Source organism: Mugil cephalus, chromosome 16 (assembly GCF_022458985.1).
Source record: "Mugil cephalus isolate CIBA_MC_2020 chromosome 16, CIBA_Mcephalus_1.1, whole genome shotgun sequence".
Classification (NCBI taxonomy): domain Eukaryota; kingdom Metazoa; phylum Chordata; class Actinopteri; order Mugiliformes; family Mugilidae; genus Mugil; species Mugil cephalus.
Window position 1 is genome coordinate 5,708,181 of NC_061785.1, and position 16,631 is coordinate 5,724,811.

General features: G+C 42.6%; 1 protein-coding gene across 5 annotated transcripts in view; it reads right to left on the bottom strand.

The window, feature by feature from the left end:
• The window catches only part of vti1a (vesicle transport through interaction with t-SNAREs 1A), a 122,455-nt gene that overhangs the window by 91,152 nt on the left and 14,672 nt on the right, over nt 1-16,631 (bottom strand). For 3 of the 5 annotated variants that reach the window (XR_007114395.1, XM_047608249.1, XM_047608251.1), the window contains exons 4-5: nt 6,002-6,079; nt 695-715 (exon numbers count right to left, since the gene is read on the bottom strand). Coding sequence is in view for 4 of the 5 variants with exons in the window: in XM_047608249.1 (XP_047464205.1) it covers nt 695-715; nt 6,002-6,079 (99 nt within the window). In the remaining variant the exon portion in view is untranslated. The remainder of the gene's footprint in view (nt 1-694; nt 716-6,001; nt 6,080-16,631) is intronic. The other 2 variants (XM_047608250.1, XM_047608252.1) reach the window with 1 other exon arrangement.

Genomic DNA, 16,631 nt, shown 5'->3' on the forward strand with positions numbered 1-16,631 from the left:
TCATCTGAGCAGCTAGTTCAGTTTTGAACTGAAGGTTGGCGTAACGTCTTAAACTCTATATTTTAGAAGATGCATATTGTTGAATTTAGCCATGTATCTCTGTTTATTTGTGAACTGTGCGTGACACACTTTGCTGCACCACATGGCGTGTGAACAGTGAAACACACATGATATCATGGAATGAGTGCAGTAACTACTGGTAGTGGTGCTTATGTTAATGAAGTGGTGAATAATGAAACAAAACGAGCACGAGACCACGTGCAGCCTAGAACAGATATCACTTATAATTATAACCTCAGTCCAGTTTATTTTAGAAGGAATAGTAAATTTTATAAGCTGCCACTTGAAACTAAAAAACTTGATCAATTTCTGGCCTGAGTTGGTTCCAATAACTCTTAAACCTTCCTTGAAATCCCTAATATTTGTCTTCAAGAAAAAAAAAAAAAAACAGTGCATCAGAAATAATAAAATAATATCTTATCTTCACTTTCTGATATTTAAGGGAGGGGGGCAGACAGGCTGGCCTTCAGTGCATTCATTATCTGCGGTTTGCCCTTTAAGCCGTTCAATCAGACACACAAAAAAGTGCCCAAATGAGCCGATTTTTAATTTTCTACAGGAGAGAAGGAGAGGGCAAATGGAAATTTCAGCGGGGGGAAAGAGGAATTTAAATTGTCAAGAGCAGGGAACTTACCTCTTCACGTAACTTTATCAACTTGCATCGTGAGAGCAAAAAAAGAAAAAAGAAAAAACAGGGAGAAGAGAGAAAGATGGAGAGAGTGAAGGAGAGATTAGAAAAAAAAAGGCAGAAACATGGCAGGAAGACGATCAGTCGCGTGGCTGGATGCTGAATTAACCTTGACGATTTATGTGTTCGCACGTTTAGCATTTGGAAAAAAAAAATAGACAAACACATTAAACGGAGCTAAACACGCCGCTCGCGCTTTTTTTTTTTTGAACAAACAAAGATCAAGTCCTGCCGCTGTCACATTAAACAAGGAGCGGGAGTGGATCGCTCGGCTTGCAGTTTCAACTAACATTATCAAGGAAGTCACATCACAGGAAGTTGATACACCGAGAGAAGAGGAGTAAAAATACAGTCTGCAGCATTTACAGTATGTTTAAATGCTGGGGAAAATATTTTGTATCTGTCACTCTCATCAATTCTCCGGAAAAGGGATCAAAAGAAAACGTGTGCCCTTTGGAGCCGAGTTAAAGAAAATGCTGAGGCACGCTGGCTGCGCCGCTGTTTATCAATGCTGATGCGTCGTCAATATTTCATGCGCCTTATCAATCTCCGCCAAAGGTGCACGCTGTTTCGGATTATGTATGGGGAAGCCGCGCGAGGCCACCATTGTACATACATGCGGCGCCGCGCGTTATTGGGACAGCCACAGATCATGAAAAATGAATCTTAGCGTAGCTGTACATTTTTGATGAAAGGGAATGGCAAATTTAAAGTGAAGTAAATAAGAAATGCTATTCCTATTCCCTGTCCTGGAGAATCATGAATCTCAGATAATGAATCAGACGTTTGAGGGAGGGCGGTAATCCCATTTGCTATTAATTATGCCTAATCGCAATTAAAAAAAAAAAAAAAAAAAATTGTGTTTGGAGTTTCCGGAGAAGGAAATGCAACACATTTGGCAGAGAAGGAAGGAAGCACACGTTCTTTAAATGCTTTTTTTTAGAGGTGGTTCTGTTTCTTGGCAAGCATTAAAAGATGTAAAAGCAGGTGTAAAGGGAAAGCCTAAGGCCACGGTTTATTCAGAATCCTGAGTGTGGAATAATTTAATTTCATATACAGTAAGTTCTCACGTCCTGAATTTGATCAGAATCTGATAAACTTGACCTTTAAGAGATAAATGGCTGGTATCATCCTGAAAAGCCACAAACGACACAGCCCTGCATATATTTATTAACTCTATTTATATCACCCTCCAGTAAACAACCTCCAAGAAATGTGTCATATAATAATGAATTCAGGATGAATCTATATTAAACAAAAAAAATAAAAAATCACACACTGCTATCGTGTATTTCCCCTTGTAAATTTAGAAGCACGTCAAAAATAGTTCCCGCGTTATTATTTTTTTTTGTTCATCGTGAAAATACATCTACCACAGTTTACCGTAGTGTGAGAATAAAATACTGTCAATATGTGTAATGTGGGAGGTAAACAAGCAGAACTTTGTGTTTTTCTTAAAAGCTCGTACCCTTGAAAATGACGGCGGCAGCAGCAGCAGTGGCAGCGGCGGCGGCGGCAGCAGCAGCAGCAACGAGGCGCACTTTAAGAGTGGAAACCGTCTTTTCTAACTTAAGCAACAGCTCCCCGCTATGAATGCATTATTGAAGAGGCCAAAGTTTAAAACAACACTGTGGATGTGGTTATTTGGGGCTTGAAGAAGCCCATCAGATCCCGCGATCCCTCGCCCCCGGCTCTGCCATCAGTCAATGGATACCAAACAAAACTTGTTCGAGCTCATTTGTGCTGCCTGGCTGATTGCAAGTCCTCGCGGGAGGATTTGTTAAAACTATACGAGAGGCGCGTCGAGCCGCGTTTCTTCCTGGTCGGCTTTATTTTTTATTTTTTTTCCTTTGGCATGCACGTTTCTTTAGCGTGGCCAGCGATGCTCGTGTTGCTCAAGAGATATACGGCGGTAAATAGAGAATATTATAAATGGTGTAATTACTCCCGCATGAGCGCCTTTCCTTGTGTTTTTGTGATGCCGGCCAGTATTCAAAATTGCACTGCTGCAATTTTTCTGTTATGATAATCAGCGAATTTTTTTTTTTTTTTTTCAAACAAAAGATTTTTTTTTTTTTTTTTTTTATCCAATATGGAATTCGATACAAGTGGTAATCTGCTTCCTTTGTAGCCTGTAAAATCTGGTCCATGCCGGCTCAAACCAGCACAATCTCTTGTGGCCAAGCCTTCTGCTGTGACTGAAATCGAAACTATTCCGTATAGTGTTCGTGTGTGAAAAATGTGTGCGCATTTGTTGCTTTGTGTGTGGCGTCTGTGTGTGTGTGTGTGTGTGTGTGTGTGTGCGTGTGTTGCATGCAGAGGAAACAGAAAGGGGGAAAAATGTGCAATGGTAGCCTACCACATTATTAAAAAAATGAGTGATAGTGCCAATTCAGTCTCTGTCCGCATACAGATAACGAATAAATGCCGAACTCTATTAAATCGTCCTTTAACCATTATCGCAGGGCCAACACGCCATTTTCAGAACTTATGACGGTTCCCTATTTACTTAGCTATAAATCCTTGCCATGTAACCAACAGATTTGTGACTGGTAATGATCTGCTCAGCCAGGGCTATATGAAATGATCCTGACCTCTTTTAGATCGTCAGGAATTAAATTGACCGACTTGCCCCGGCCCCCACCATCTCTCTCCCCTCTCCTATCACCGCCGTCTCGTTAGATAAAAAAAAAAAAAAAAAAAAAACTGAAAACACTGAAGTTCCGAGTACTCCACTCACAGCAAGACCAACACAAGTATTATCTGCACAAGTTTTTAAATGAAAATGAGGCAAATGCGGCACCTGGATGAAAAAAAAAAAGGGGGGGGGGGACGGTGGCGGTTCGGTCTATTTACTTTGCTTCTGCCCTCGGCGTGAACTCTTTCTGTAGCTTTCTCTGAGCTGCTTTCACATATAATTGTTCAATTTAAAATATATATATATATATATTTGTAAAGTTTCACATCAGACTCAGAAAATGTCAATTATTACAGTGTTTTTACAATTACAATTTTGTAGATTACAAATAATAATAATAATAATAATGATGTTTTAAATATTTTTTTTGCAAAATAGAAATTGGGGAAATAAAATTAAATGAAGACTAAAAAAAGAAAAAGGAAAAAAAGAAAATGTGTCCCTTACTACATTATTTGCAGTGCATCATATATTTAACCTAAATACCCCAAAAAATATCTTAAGATAAATATATTGAATTAATATAATTAATAAACTACATGATTCTATTTTTTTTTAATACGGTTCTATTTTTCTTTTCTTTTTTGGGCTGTAAAACTAAAAATGTTGTGGGTATAATGTCACACTCCACTTTCTGTATTAGTATTTTGGTTATTTTTCATTAAATACAATCAAATCATCTAAAACAATATCAAATAAATGTGATGATTACTACCAAAAGTAATATTTTTTTATTATTTAATAACTACATAAATTTCAAAATAAGCAATTTCTAAAATGTGTTCACCCTAAATATGATATATTATCCTTTATTGTGTCTTTATTTAAATATTTTTCTTTGACATGTGTAAATTTGAAACGTATTAATACTACTTTTAAATATTTTTTGGGGGATACATTTTTAATGAAAAAGGTTTTAAATGAAATGTGATCCTTTTTTTTTTTTTTTAACCCCCTCCTTCAGTTTTTCCCTTGACAGGGTTTTGATAGGAGCCATCAGTGTCTCAGACGTGGCGTCTCTGACAGCAAATCTCCTTCCAACTTCTGCATAAAATGTTGGGAGTCACTTTTGTGTCTCGCTAATTTGCCGGGAATATGCATATCAATTACACATCCCGGTTCGGGATACATATGTCGCTAAGATGTGCGGTGCACGGGTCATCATTGAAATGGTAATAGGGAAACGTTCAAAAAAAAAAAAAAACAAACAAACAAACAAACAAAAAAAAAAAAAACAGACAACTTTATTTAGCTTTGCCTGTTTGTGAATCATCTAAATATACTCTGCTGAAGCTCTGTGGGACTAAATGTGCAAATGCATTTGAGCGTTCGTCTTTTTTTTCTTCTTCTTCTTCTTCTTCTTTTTTTTTTTTTAAGTGTACACATTTGCAAGTGCAAAGCACTTATTTGCATGTGAGCGTGTGTGATTGCGTGTGCCTTGAGACACAGTAACCCCTGCAAGTTGACAGCTTATTCTAAAGGCAATATATAATTAGTCAAAGGACGTTTGGTCACAGTTGAGAGTGGCGGCGTATTGAGTGGCAGCTGTGCAGGTGAGCGGCGTGTGTGAGCGCGTCTTCGGCGTTAAAGCGCCGTTTGCTGAATGTGTCGATGTGCATTGCCGGAACATTTATTCAAAAACAATTTATTCTAAAGCAACTGAAGTTTGAAGAAACATGTGGCACATTTCAGCAATTAAGATCACAATTCCAGATAATTGTTTTTCATAATAATTGACACTTTCTTAACTGGTGTGACTGAGTCTTTTGTTCACCATCGCTGGCAGGGAAGGGAAATTGTTCTTTATCTGTTGTTTATATTCCGAATTCAACAGGCTGAACTGATATTGTCACTCGCTGGCTTTTCATAAACAAGAAACGAAGCGGCGGCTGTGCGGGTAGATGAAAGGTAAAACCTCGAAAATGATTAAACTCTGACATTAGGTAATGAAGAAAAATATTTAGTGAAGAAATCCGATTTTTTTTCCTTTGGGAGCATTGCACCAAATATACATTAAATGTTGCGTTATTTGTATTTTAGTCCAAAGTGGACGTCTTAGATATTTGCTGTGCACTTGTGTGTGTTTGTGTGTGTGTGTGTGTGTGTGTGCACCTTGATCGTGAGGATCTATTATGAGCCGAAGTCCGCACCCGGCTGGAGAACAGCTGTGGGACGGTTGGAGCGGGGAGGCCGGGGTTTCGGATTGTGTGTGTGTTTGTGTTTAGGTGCCTGCGCTTGTGTGTGTGTGTGTGTGTGTGTGTGTGTGTGTGTGTGTGTGTGTGTGTGTGTGTGTGTGTGTGTGCGTCGCTCCCAATCTGGCTTTGGCCAGACACCGGGTCCCATGCCCTGAGCCCACTCGCTGGCAACCCAGCTTTGCATTAAACAGTGTTCCTTCCGCATGACTTGGTGACAATAGTGCGGTCTCAGCTCTGGATGATGGGCCCTGAGCGGGCCCCCCCCCCCCCCCACCCTCCTCACCACCCACCCCCCCCCCACGCAACCCCGGTCAGCCACCCACACTTGTGTCGTTTTGGGCCCCCTGATTAGCGCCTCACCTGGCCCTCCGAGGAGCCGGCGTCGTCCCCCAGGAGCTCGTTGCGCACCTCATCACTGTAGGCGATGCGTGACCTTTTCTGCGGAGGGAGGAGGAGGAGGAGGAGGAGGAGAAGAAGGAGAAGGAGAGGAGGGAGAAGAAAGAGGGGAGAGCAAAAAGAGAAAACAAGTGGGGAAATATGGCTTAGTGCTGTTGTTGATGCAAAAAAAAAAAAAAAAAAAAAAACACAACAGGCATTTCTTAAGCACGAGAGCCCCCTAATGGAACCCGGTGACAAGTCATACACATGCAGGTCGTGTATATATCTGTGTGTGTGTGTGTGTGTGTGTGTTACTCCTACAACACATGTAGTGACAACAAGCAGCAGTCTGGGTTTGTGCCCATGCCTCCTTCCAAGGTGATCTACTGTACCTAGTGCACTTATACCACAGAAGTGCTGGCAAAGAGCCCCACCACCGCCACCGCCTCCGCCACCTCCGCCACCCCTGCCCACTTAAACAAACACAAGTCGAAGGGATAAAGAATCTCGTGTGCACGGAGAGGCTGTGGAACAGGGGGGACAGGGGGGAGAGAGGGGCCAGAGAGATGTATTATGAGGAAGTATCACTTGTCAGTGCTAAATCTTTTCTGGGGGCTGTCACCGCTGTCATCCCAGTGCAGTGGCAGCCTCTGTGATAACACCAATGCTGTGACTCAGACAGGGAATAATTCATCACCCATTGGCGGCCCATCGGATTTGGGGTTTGCCTCTCTCACACTGTCTTTCTTTCTCTCTCACACACACACACACACACACACATACACAAACTCTGTTCTCCCACTGTCTCCAGATAGGCTAGAATAAGAGGGGATGCCATGCTCCCCCCTCCCTTCCACCCATCCACCCCAAAAAAAGAGAGGAAAAAAAAAACACCCAAAAAGACAAACATTCAGACACACACATTTCACACACACTTCAGAGTGTGCCACCTTCGACTGTGGAAGAACGGGCTGCCGTTGTACTGCTTGTTTACAGACGCCCGACCCATGGAAAAACAGCCTCTTGGCATGCCCTCTAAACTAAACACACACCAGCAGCAGCAGCAGCAGACACACAAAGTGTTTACTAAGCCCCCTTCGCTTCCTCTCACTTCCTTGACAGGGTTTGTAGGTGGGCTGCAGGAGGTGGACAAAAAAAAAATAAAATAAATAAATAAATCAAACACCAGCAGAGGAGCGAAAATATCACTTTTTCTAGATTTTAATTTGTAACCGAGTCACAATAAATAAAACAAAGTCGGCGAAGGAGCCACCAATTAGCCTGGCTTTTTTTTTTTCAATATCCTTTCCTACTATCTTTCTATTATCAGTAAAAGTTTGAAGAAGCCATTGCATTAGGTACTTTAATGCCGCCTCCCACGAGAAACAGCACAAACCAAACTTGAGAAAAGCCAATTCTCAACCTCAAGAGCGATGATATCAAGTCGGCTGATTGAAATAACTTTGGGGCCAATCAAAAACGAGGTGGTTGAGGTGTCTTTTTCTTTTTTTTTTCCTCTCTCTCTCTCTCTCTTTTTTTTTTTTTTTTATTTGTCTCTCCACATAATCTGAAGCACTGAGTGGAAAGTCATGGCTGATGTGATTTGGCTGTTATTATCGTGATGGTGAGGGCCACAGTTCTCTGGAGTAATTACCGACTAGACAGAGGGCCTGATTGACCCAGACCACAAAAACCCATTAGATAAAGAGCGCACCCAAACAATACTCAACCACAGGGACCTCGGCTAACCACCCAACGCCTACTGTGGGCTGGGGGGGGGGGGGGACAAGATTGGCAGCGCAGGCTCAAATAACACAACATTACACCAGAGCACTGTGTCAACTGTTTAAGTTTCAGATGGTTCTGGCATTCGCCTCAAATATTACATTTTATGGTTGTTGAGATTGCTATAATATCAAATTATAAATAACCAAAGTATTTTTATTTATTTTTTTAAAAAGTGGATTTTTTTCCTTTTTATATATAAAAAAAATTAATTCTAAAACGATTTTTGCTCATTTTATTTTATAAAAAAAAATCTCATTTAAAATTCTGCAATAAATGCATATTAGAATTTCATTTTTTTTTTTTTAACTTAATTATATTTTTAATTTTAATATCTTCTGTGCAGGTGCAACCAGGTGGTCGCTGCTGCTGCTGCTGCTGCTGCTGCAGCTGCTCTAAGGACATTAAAAAGATTTCCAGATTTCCAAAACCCCAAAGACAATAAAGACAATATTAAGACAGCATGTACACTTGTATACAACAGACACGCATGCTTTTTGTGTGCATGTGTGTGTGTGCGCGCGCGTCAGGAAAACACCCACATATTCCATTTAAGTCGAGTTTCATCTTAAAGAGCTGCAGCGCAACTTAGGGGGAAAAGACGACTTGAGCGGTAATTGAGACGAGGAAGCCCGGGAGAAGCATTGATTTGAAAGTTGAGGCTCACGTCGCCTTCAAACCATGTGCAGGGTTTCTTTTTTTTCTTTTTTTGGCATTTCTAAATAGCTGTTTGTTACAGATGAATGTGTGAGGGGTTTCTGTGAATGAGAACACAGCAGATAACAAAGCGAGAATAAAGAACTGGGAAAATGTCATTGAAATGAAAGTGTTGCCGCTACTTCGCCTGTACCTACAGTACACACTTTTTTGGATTCCCCCTCTGGAAAACAACAGATTCCTGAGCGATTACTGCCTCCCAACATTTGATGTGATCCGACTGCTCAATACAGTAACGGATTTTGATTATAAGTTTGGGTGTTAAGTGGCGACAAGTTTAGCGGCGAGGTTGGGAAACATCAGCGATCTTGCTTCCTTCCTCCTTTAAAGAAACGGGACTCGTTCTATTTACAGTATGTGCAGACAAAGACAAAAAAAAAACGACTAATCAGGCTTTGTAATCTAAAAAAGAATGAGTGCTTTCATACCTTATTTCTCAGAGAAGAAGAAAAGACTCCTTTTGAAAGGTCTGTCTTTTGTCACCGTTCTAATCTCGGGTGAGAATTTGCTTCTATTCCCGGAAGCACACAAAAAGTACAAAGGTACATCTTAACTTTATGCAAAGTGGCCTGCCTTTAAAACTCATCCCGTCAAACACGGCAATGAGACTGTGTGTGTGTGTGTGTGTGTGTGGGAGAGGGTGGGGGGGGGGGGGGGGGGGGGTTACTGGTGTCCTGTCAAAAACACATGCTTTTACCTCTGTTGACATGGACAGCAGAAATAAAATAATAATAATAATAATAAAAAAAGGAATTCTTCTTTGCCCATCAAAATGTAATTACATATGCATGCATAACAATTCGTATCAGATATGCAAATAAGTTCTGCAAAAAACCTTCTGCGCAGCCAAAGATGTCCATTTAATTATAATAGATATCTGGGTAGATTCTTTGTGCGTTATAGTCGGTGGGAATGCACTGGTGCACACGGTCGATACTTACATGATTATTTTTTCCATAAAGTGGATTTTAATCTGTTTTTTTTTAAGAAAGGAAATGTTGCAAAACAACGACTCTTCATTCTTAAATTCAAATACATTACAATTTAAAAAAAAATCCTGCGATTGCAATAAAATAGATTTCTATACACATTTCAATGCCCTCCAACTCTCCTCCTTGTTTTTTTTTTTTTTGCCCAGTGGAACTAGGGACACAAGGACAAGTCGAATAATTGTGGCGCCTCGAAAGCCCCCCTAAAAAAAAAAAAAAAAAAAAAAAAAAAAATGTAAACAGTTCATTAGATGGGAAATAAAAGGCGTAAAAATACCCAGGGGCAGAGTGTAATGAGGGGCCCTGAAGTTCCTCTGCAGACGCTTTTTCCCCCTCTGCCTTTCCCGAGCTTTTCCTCTTCGCCGCGCGCACACGGCTGGTGGCGTAGCATGAAGAGTAATTAACCATATTCAATTTATAAAACTACGTTCCATTACAGGCTTTTTTTTTTTTCTTTTCCACCGGCAGGAGAGCGGCCGGGGCGAGCGGACCTAATAATTCTTAAATCCGGCTCCGTGTGATTGCCTCAAACTGGCATGCAACCTTTTTTTTTTTTTTTTATTTCCCCCCCTTACAGATGCCTTATAAACGTGCAAACGTGTCACATTAAAAAGTGGACACAAAAATGCAAAAAAAAAAAGAAAAAAAATGTCAACAAGGAAATAAAGAGTAAAATGTATGCAAGCAAATAATAATGATTTAAAAAAAAAGAAAATGTGCACTTGACTCAAAAGGTTATCTATATCACTTCCTGCTCTCCCCCGCTGTGATATTTTCCCAGGTGATGTGTGGACCACTGCCAGCAGGTCCCACTCTGGTTCCCCCCCACAAGTGGGGGCAGAGGTGCGCTGATGCGGCATGGCGTTAAAAGGAAGCAGAGACCTTTAAGCAGGCACAAGTATCACAACAGCATCTTAAATAATGCATCTCTGCTTGGCAGGGGTTTAACTCACACACACACACACACACACACACACACACACACACACACACACACACACACACACAGCCCGGAACAAAGGAAAACACACACGCAACAAATTGTTGTGTAGCTTCTTCTACTCTCCTTCAACACAAACAAATTGAAAGTGGTTGTTCAATTAAGTGCTCTCTCTTTCTCTCTCCTTTTTTTTTTTTTTTTTTAATACATTTGATACTGTATCAGACGCAGGGAAGCAGCTACAGTTGGGATTGTCGCAGGAGGGTGTCATTTGTGCCTTTGTTTCACCGTGGTCTTTGGTGCCATTGAATCCTTCTTCTTGTTCGAGAGTGCAGACAGACGCGCGCCGATAGGCTACTGTACGTCAAGATGGAGGCTTGCGTGAGCCTTTCGCATCCGGGGGGGGTGAGGTGTGTGTGTGTGTGTGTGTGTGTGTGTGTGTGTGTGGTGGGGGGGTTGACAAACCTCCCTTAGAGAGCGTACGCGCGCCAGCACATGCGAACGGTGGCCCGGTGTGTGTTCTTTCCCCTAATAGAAGTGCAGCAGCGGTGGAGACGCCGGAGCCTCAGATAACAGCATGGGGCCTCTCATTAGCTCGCAGGTTGGCGCTTTGGTGGCTTTCCACGCGCGCCGCATTGTGTTTCCACTTCCATGAAACGACCTCAAGGAGTGTCGCGGAAAAAAGGGGGATTGTCGAATTAAAAAAAAAAAAAAAAAAAAAAAAACACAAATAAAGGTGAAGGATCAACTGCGGCAAAAGTAGTAAATGAGCGTATCTGAGCAGGTACGAGGCGTAAAAAAAAACCCAAACAGGGTCAAAAACAACTTCCCTTTATTAGTTCAATTTCGTAATCACATTATAACAAACAGGGTTTTATTTCTGGGGAGGAAAAAATATCAAACCTGCTCTTCTGACGGAGGCCTTTCATGCTTACGCGTCTGTGATACCGGTGCTGTATTTCCCTGTCAAAGTCATTTCTATTGCTAAGTACAGCCGAGATCAGTCAATAAGCCTAACGACTGTAACCACAAAGTCAAAGGCCGAGAGACAGCGGGAGAAAAAGAGGAGGTGAAGGGTGGGGTGGGGGGGTTTGCAAGTGAACTCCAAACAAAAGAGCAAATTCAAGGAGGGCTGCGATTGAAGAAGCACCATATACCGATTGAAGGCCGGGGGGACCGTCTCTCGGTGGCTATTTCTTTAAGGCACGAGAGTCCGATTAAACCCGATATTAAAATATGAAGGTGCTTCTAATGAAAAATCAAAGGATCCGCTTCCCCTCCCACACAACCTCCCCCATCTCTCTTCCCATCCCTCTCTCCTGTTCCGCTTTTCCTTCCCTTAGCCCGTGGTCGTGTAGGAGGGGACGGAAAAGGAAAGACGGAAAGAAAGAAAGAAAAAAGAAAGCGCGAAAAGACGGGAAAAGAAAGAAGACGAGAGAAAGGAAGAGAAAAGAGGGAGGGTTATAGAGATGAGGGACCTCGGTGCCGGTTGCGCGAAAACAGAAGACAGACAGCGTCGAGGTTGGAGGAGTAAATCAATAGAGCGGAGCCGTCGGGGAGGCGGGCAGCCGGGGCGAGGGGAGAGGGGAGAGGAGAGAGGAGAGAGGGGAGAGGGGAACCGGCAGCGCAGGGGCCTGGGCTCCGATCACAACGCTGGCTTCTGGCGTGCAGTGGGGAATAAAGTGGGCCCTCCCCGGGTCAGCACCAGAGGAAAAGGTGAGATTAGAGGAAAGTGGAGGAGGTATTTTCACAGAGCAAAGGTGGGAGGGGTGGGATAGAGAGGTGCGAGGATGACGAGGAGCGAGAGTGTGTGCGCAAGTGTGTGTTGGGTGGGGTGGGGTGGGGATGGGGGGGTGCATACAGGATACCTGGCAAGCCAGGGACCAACCGGCCCATTAGCCTGTGGGCACCTACATATGGTTCACTGAACCCTCTGCTGAGAAGAGCTCCTCTCCTATCAGCCTTCCCATCTTTTTTAAAGATACCTCCACTTTTAACCCTTCCTCTGCTTTGGAAAAGAGGCTCACTCCTGACCTCGATTTATGATTCATTTTTCGTTTGATGTCTATTCTTGGAGTGTTATCTAAAATTGAAAAATGTAATAAAAAAAAAAAAAACCTAGACACAAAGGGAGAGGAGTCACGCCTGCTGAGCATGTGCATGTGCGCGTCCCTCAGTGGACACGCACACAGAAGACTATCTCCTTCAGTGCTTTGCCTTTTCTTGTAATGTGACCATTGTCGGCGCTGAATAGCCGCCCCATTAGCATAAGAATGCAGCGGCGCACACAGGGACTTAGCCAGATCATTATCTCTATATATTTATGTATACTTTGTTATTTCACTGGCCGGGACGCATTCAAATGCTGATGAGGGCCAGTAAGGCCCCCTTTTCCCCAAAGCCCTTCCAACATGTGCCCTCCTGAACTTCCCAATACACTTACCAGTTCCCCGGGAGTCTGCAGCCTCTGTGCTGGAATTCACGAGTGGAGCGATTCAAGAAATTATGAGAAGCAGCAGCCAGCTGAGAAGCCTTGCTCACACTTCTTAAGCCAATTTAAAAATGCACAAGAGCACTATTATAACTACACAAACATCGGAGTTGAATAATTAACAAAAAAATTTATACTTGTTTTTTTTTTTTTTTCAAAGGGGACCAGTGCAACATAAACACTATAAACACACAAATAGCGTTAATTTAATGACTTGATAATCAGATTTTTTTTTTTTTTCGTTTCTCCTACGGGGGGGAAAAAAAAATGAGAATAATTTGAGTATAAAATTATACAAAGACAACAATGTACAAAAAGCCTGACAACAGAGAACAAACAAGTGCTCCGTGGCGATGAGGGGAACAAAACTAAAGAGTTTAGTCTCACTGCAGGAGTAAGCTGATGCTCTAATGCTGGCCAACCTCTGGGATAATTGAAAAAAAAAAAAGCAACAACCCTTAATTCATCTTCCACAATGTAATTCTGATCAAGGCCACAGCCAGATTCCACTGCAGGCTTCAAAAAAACACCAGAGAAAAGGCAAAATTGTTGGTCGCTGAGAGCTAAAAAACGCTTTCCCTTTCTTTCTGGCACGCTCCCTCATTAGAAACACTTAGGATGAGAGGAGGAAACTAAGTTTAATTGTGTGCATGTGTGTGTGTGTGTGAGTGAAGGGGCTGCGAGCAGGGGTTAAAACATGTGTAAACACGGAACTCGAACTATAAAGAAACACCAGCGCAGACGGAATGTAAAGAGTTTCTTTCGCCAATTTAACAGCTCCCTCGGCCGAAGTCTTCTCCGAGGCTTATTAAAAAGCAAATGCCACTGCCTAAAAATACAGAGGGGAAAAAAAAACACAGACCCAATGATTCATAATATATTTCATAAATACTTCATGAATCCCCTTCGCCACACTTAAGCCAGTCTGGCAAAAAAAAAAAAAAAAAAAAAAAAGGAGAGAAAACATTGTCACCTATTCTAGTACCCGCTTGTCAGCACATCACTGGGGAGTGGGTGTCACATGTCACTTCTGGTTTACACTGCTGCGTGGGACAGGCTCGGTGCACGGGAAACCGGGGGTAGGACAGAAAGAAGAACAGAAGGCAAAGTGAAGGGGAGGTGGAAAAGGGGGGGGGGGGGGGGGGAAGAGGGGGAGGAAGAGTAAGGAGGGGGTGTTATCATATCATCATCGCCCCCATGTCTTTATATTTCCCGAACCCCCCCCCTTATTATCTTTGGCCCCCGCTCACTCCAGTCACTCAATCACACAAGCCCCGAGGACAGTGAGGGGACCTGGGAGGGCCCTTTCGCTTCTTGGCACGCTGAGCCAGACGAGCGTCTGAAAGCTATACTGATCGCTGTCAGCGAGTGTGGAAGTGCGGTGACTTTGGAGGGGCCAGGAGAGATAAGCGAGAGAGGAAACGATCGCGTTGAAGGATAACGGCCGAATTTGCACACTGCCAAACAAATCCTGTGCTCCAGGCATAATGCAGATACACACCCGCCCCCCCCCCCCCTCGCCTCCCCGCCTCCCCACCTCCCCACCTCCCCACCCCTCATCCCCTCGTCCTCACAGACAGGAGTTAACATAAAGAAGAGGCACGAGAAAAGCAGGGGATGATCTGCTTACAAATTACGGGCCATGTGATTCTCCGCGAGTCGACTCCTGACAACAAGTCATCTCGTTAATGGTCCTAAAAGTCGGAAGCGCGACAGTGAGGTGAAAACCCCCTAAATTTATTCCATCAACCCCTCGTCGTGTTTAGAAAATAGGTGGCAAAGGTACACGTTTGTGGTGAAGAACGCCCCCTTTATCCAGGACAGTCTCACACGGGATTAGTTTTTACCTGGGGACACTCCGGAAATTTCTAACAATCACAGAGGTCGTCTGTGATCTTAATCAGAATCACAATCGGAATCTCTTCATTGGCCACATGTAAACAGGAGAACCTGTGTCTTTCTTATCTTGGGACTCTTGGACAAAACTATTTCCCTGTGAGGATCAATAAAGTGATCTTGAGCCTTGAATCCACGTAATATTAAGTAACTTAGCGAGGAAAAAAAAAGACAACAGATACAATTTAGACAAATAAAATACAGTGATCCAATTAGTGCTACTGTTTTATTAAGTGTCTTTGGAAATGGTGGGGGGTTTGGGAGGGTTCGTTCGGGATCCCGTGCAAATCGTCCATGTTTGTGGTTTGTTAAGTAAAAATTACAACTGCAAATTACTCCTAACCCAGAGGTCCTCTGACGAAACTCATCCAGTGCAAATCGACATCTCTGTGATTCAGGGCTGAGTTTTTACTTTTTGGCAACTTTCGTTTGATTTGTGACTTTTTTTTTCTGTCTCTTGTCTCTTAGGAAAATATGAAGCATGTGCTGCAATTCAAAGTCCGGACGGATGTTAGAGCGCAAAGTCGAGATTTCGATGAACTATTCGCCCATTTGGACGAATGAAACAATTACATCAATCATTAATGTGTTCGTCTGCAAAGGTGGAGCTGATTTAAACACCACCAGGTCGTTGGTAATTTCCTCCCCGGGATAAATAGTATCAAAAAATATATTTTTTATCAACCATTATAATTTGCAAAGTTATTGAAACTGTCTCTCACACAGTGGAGTGAGATGGGAAGTAGCAGAGCCAGAATTTGAGTAAAAATCGTAGTTTTTATAGTTTCACAGACCCAACAATACTTAGAATCAAATGATTATTACAATTATCGATTAATTATTAATATTAGTTGATTAGCTGAAGGAATGAATTGATTAATTTATTTCAGACATTAAAGAAATGTAGTTAAAAGCAAAAAGAAAACAACCAAAAATTAGAAAAGGAATAGGTAGAAGTTACATATCGTTCTATATAGGATTGGTTATATAGTTGCTCCCTATATATCAGAAGATGCAAAAGTTTTAATCATGTCAAATGTGTTTCAGAATAATCAAATTTGAACATGGTACTTTTTGGACAACACGCTGTTTTGTCCTTCTTGTGCCACTGTCCTTCAACCCATTTACTGCCCCCCCCCCTTCCCCTCCCCTCCCCTCCCCTCCCCTCCCCACCCCACTAGCCTTTACACCATCAAATCCGGAAAAGAAAATGGTCTCAACATGAGTGACAAAAAGGCTTATCCACGAACGAATCCCATCGTGGTGTCCATAAAGAAGAAGACATGGGAAAAGCCTCCGATTGCCACAAATCCACAAAAGGGCTCGGGGAGGGACACGCTGCGCACGACGACTTCCGAATGAAAGCCACGAGCAGAGAAGAAGATCTATTTGCTTACATCTTAAATCTGCACTCAGCGCAGGGGAAGTAGTGTAGGGGGAAAAAAAAACAAACAAATAAATAAATAAAAACAAAACCCCTGTCAGTTGAGCGAGGCCTTTTATAACTGGTTATGAGTGATTATGACTTTGGTGTTGTTGATGGGTTGTTAAGCAACAAACCATGAAAAGAGTCAATCTGCCTTTGCTCCTTTGTGTTTAATAAGAGCGAGTAAGCCAAGGCAACCTAAGGCGATTTAAAGTGTCGAACAGCCAACTAATGTTGGTCTGTCATGTTGCCGCTCGCAGGAGTCGCCGTGACGACGGACAGGGGGCAAACGGATGGAACCCTTCAAGATGGATTACAACGACGCTAATGTATAATCACTACAAGTGTAACCGGCGCGGGGAGAACAG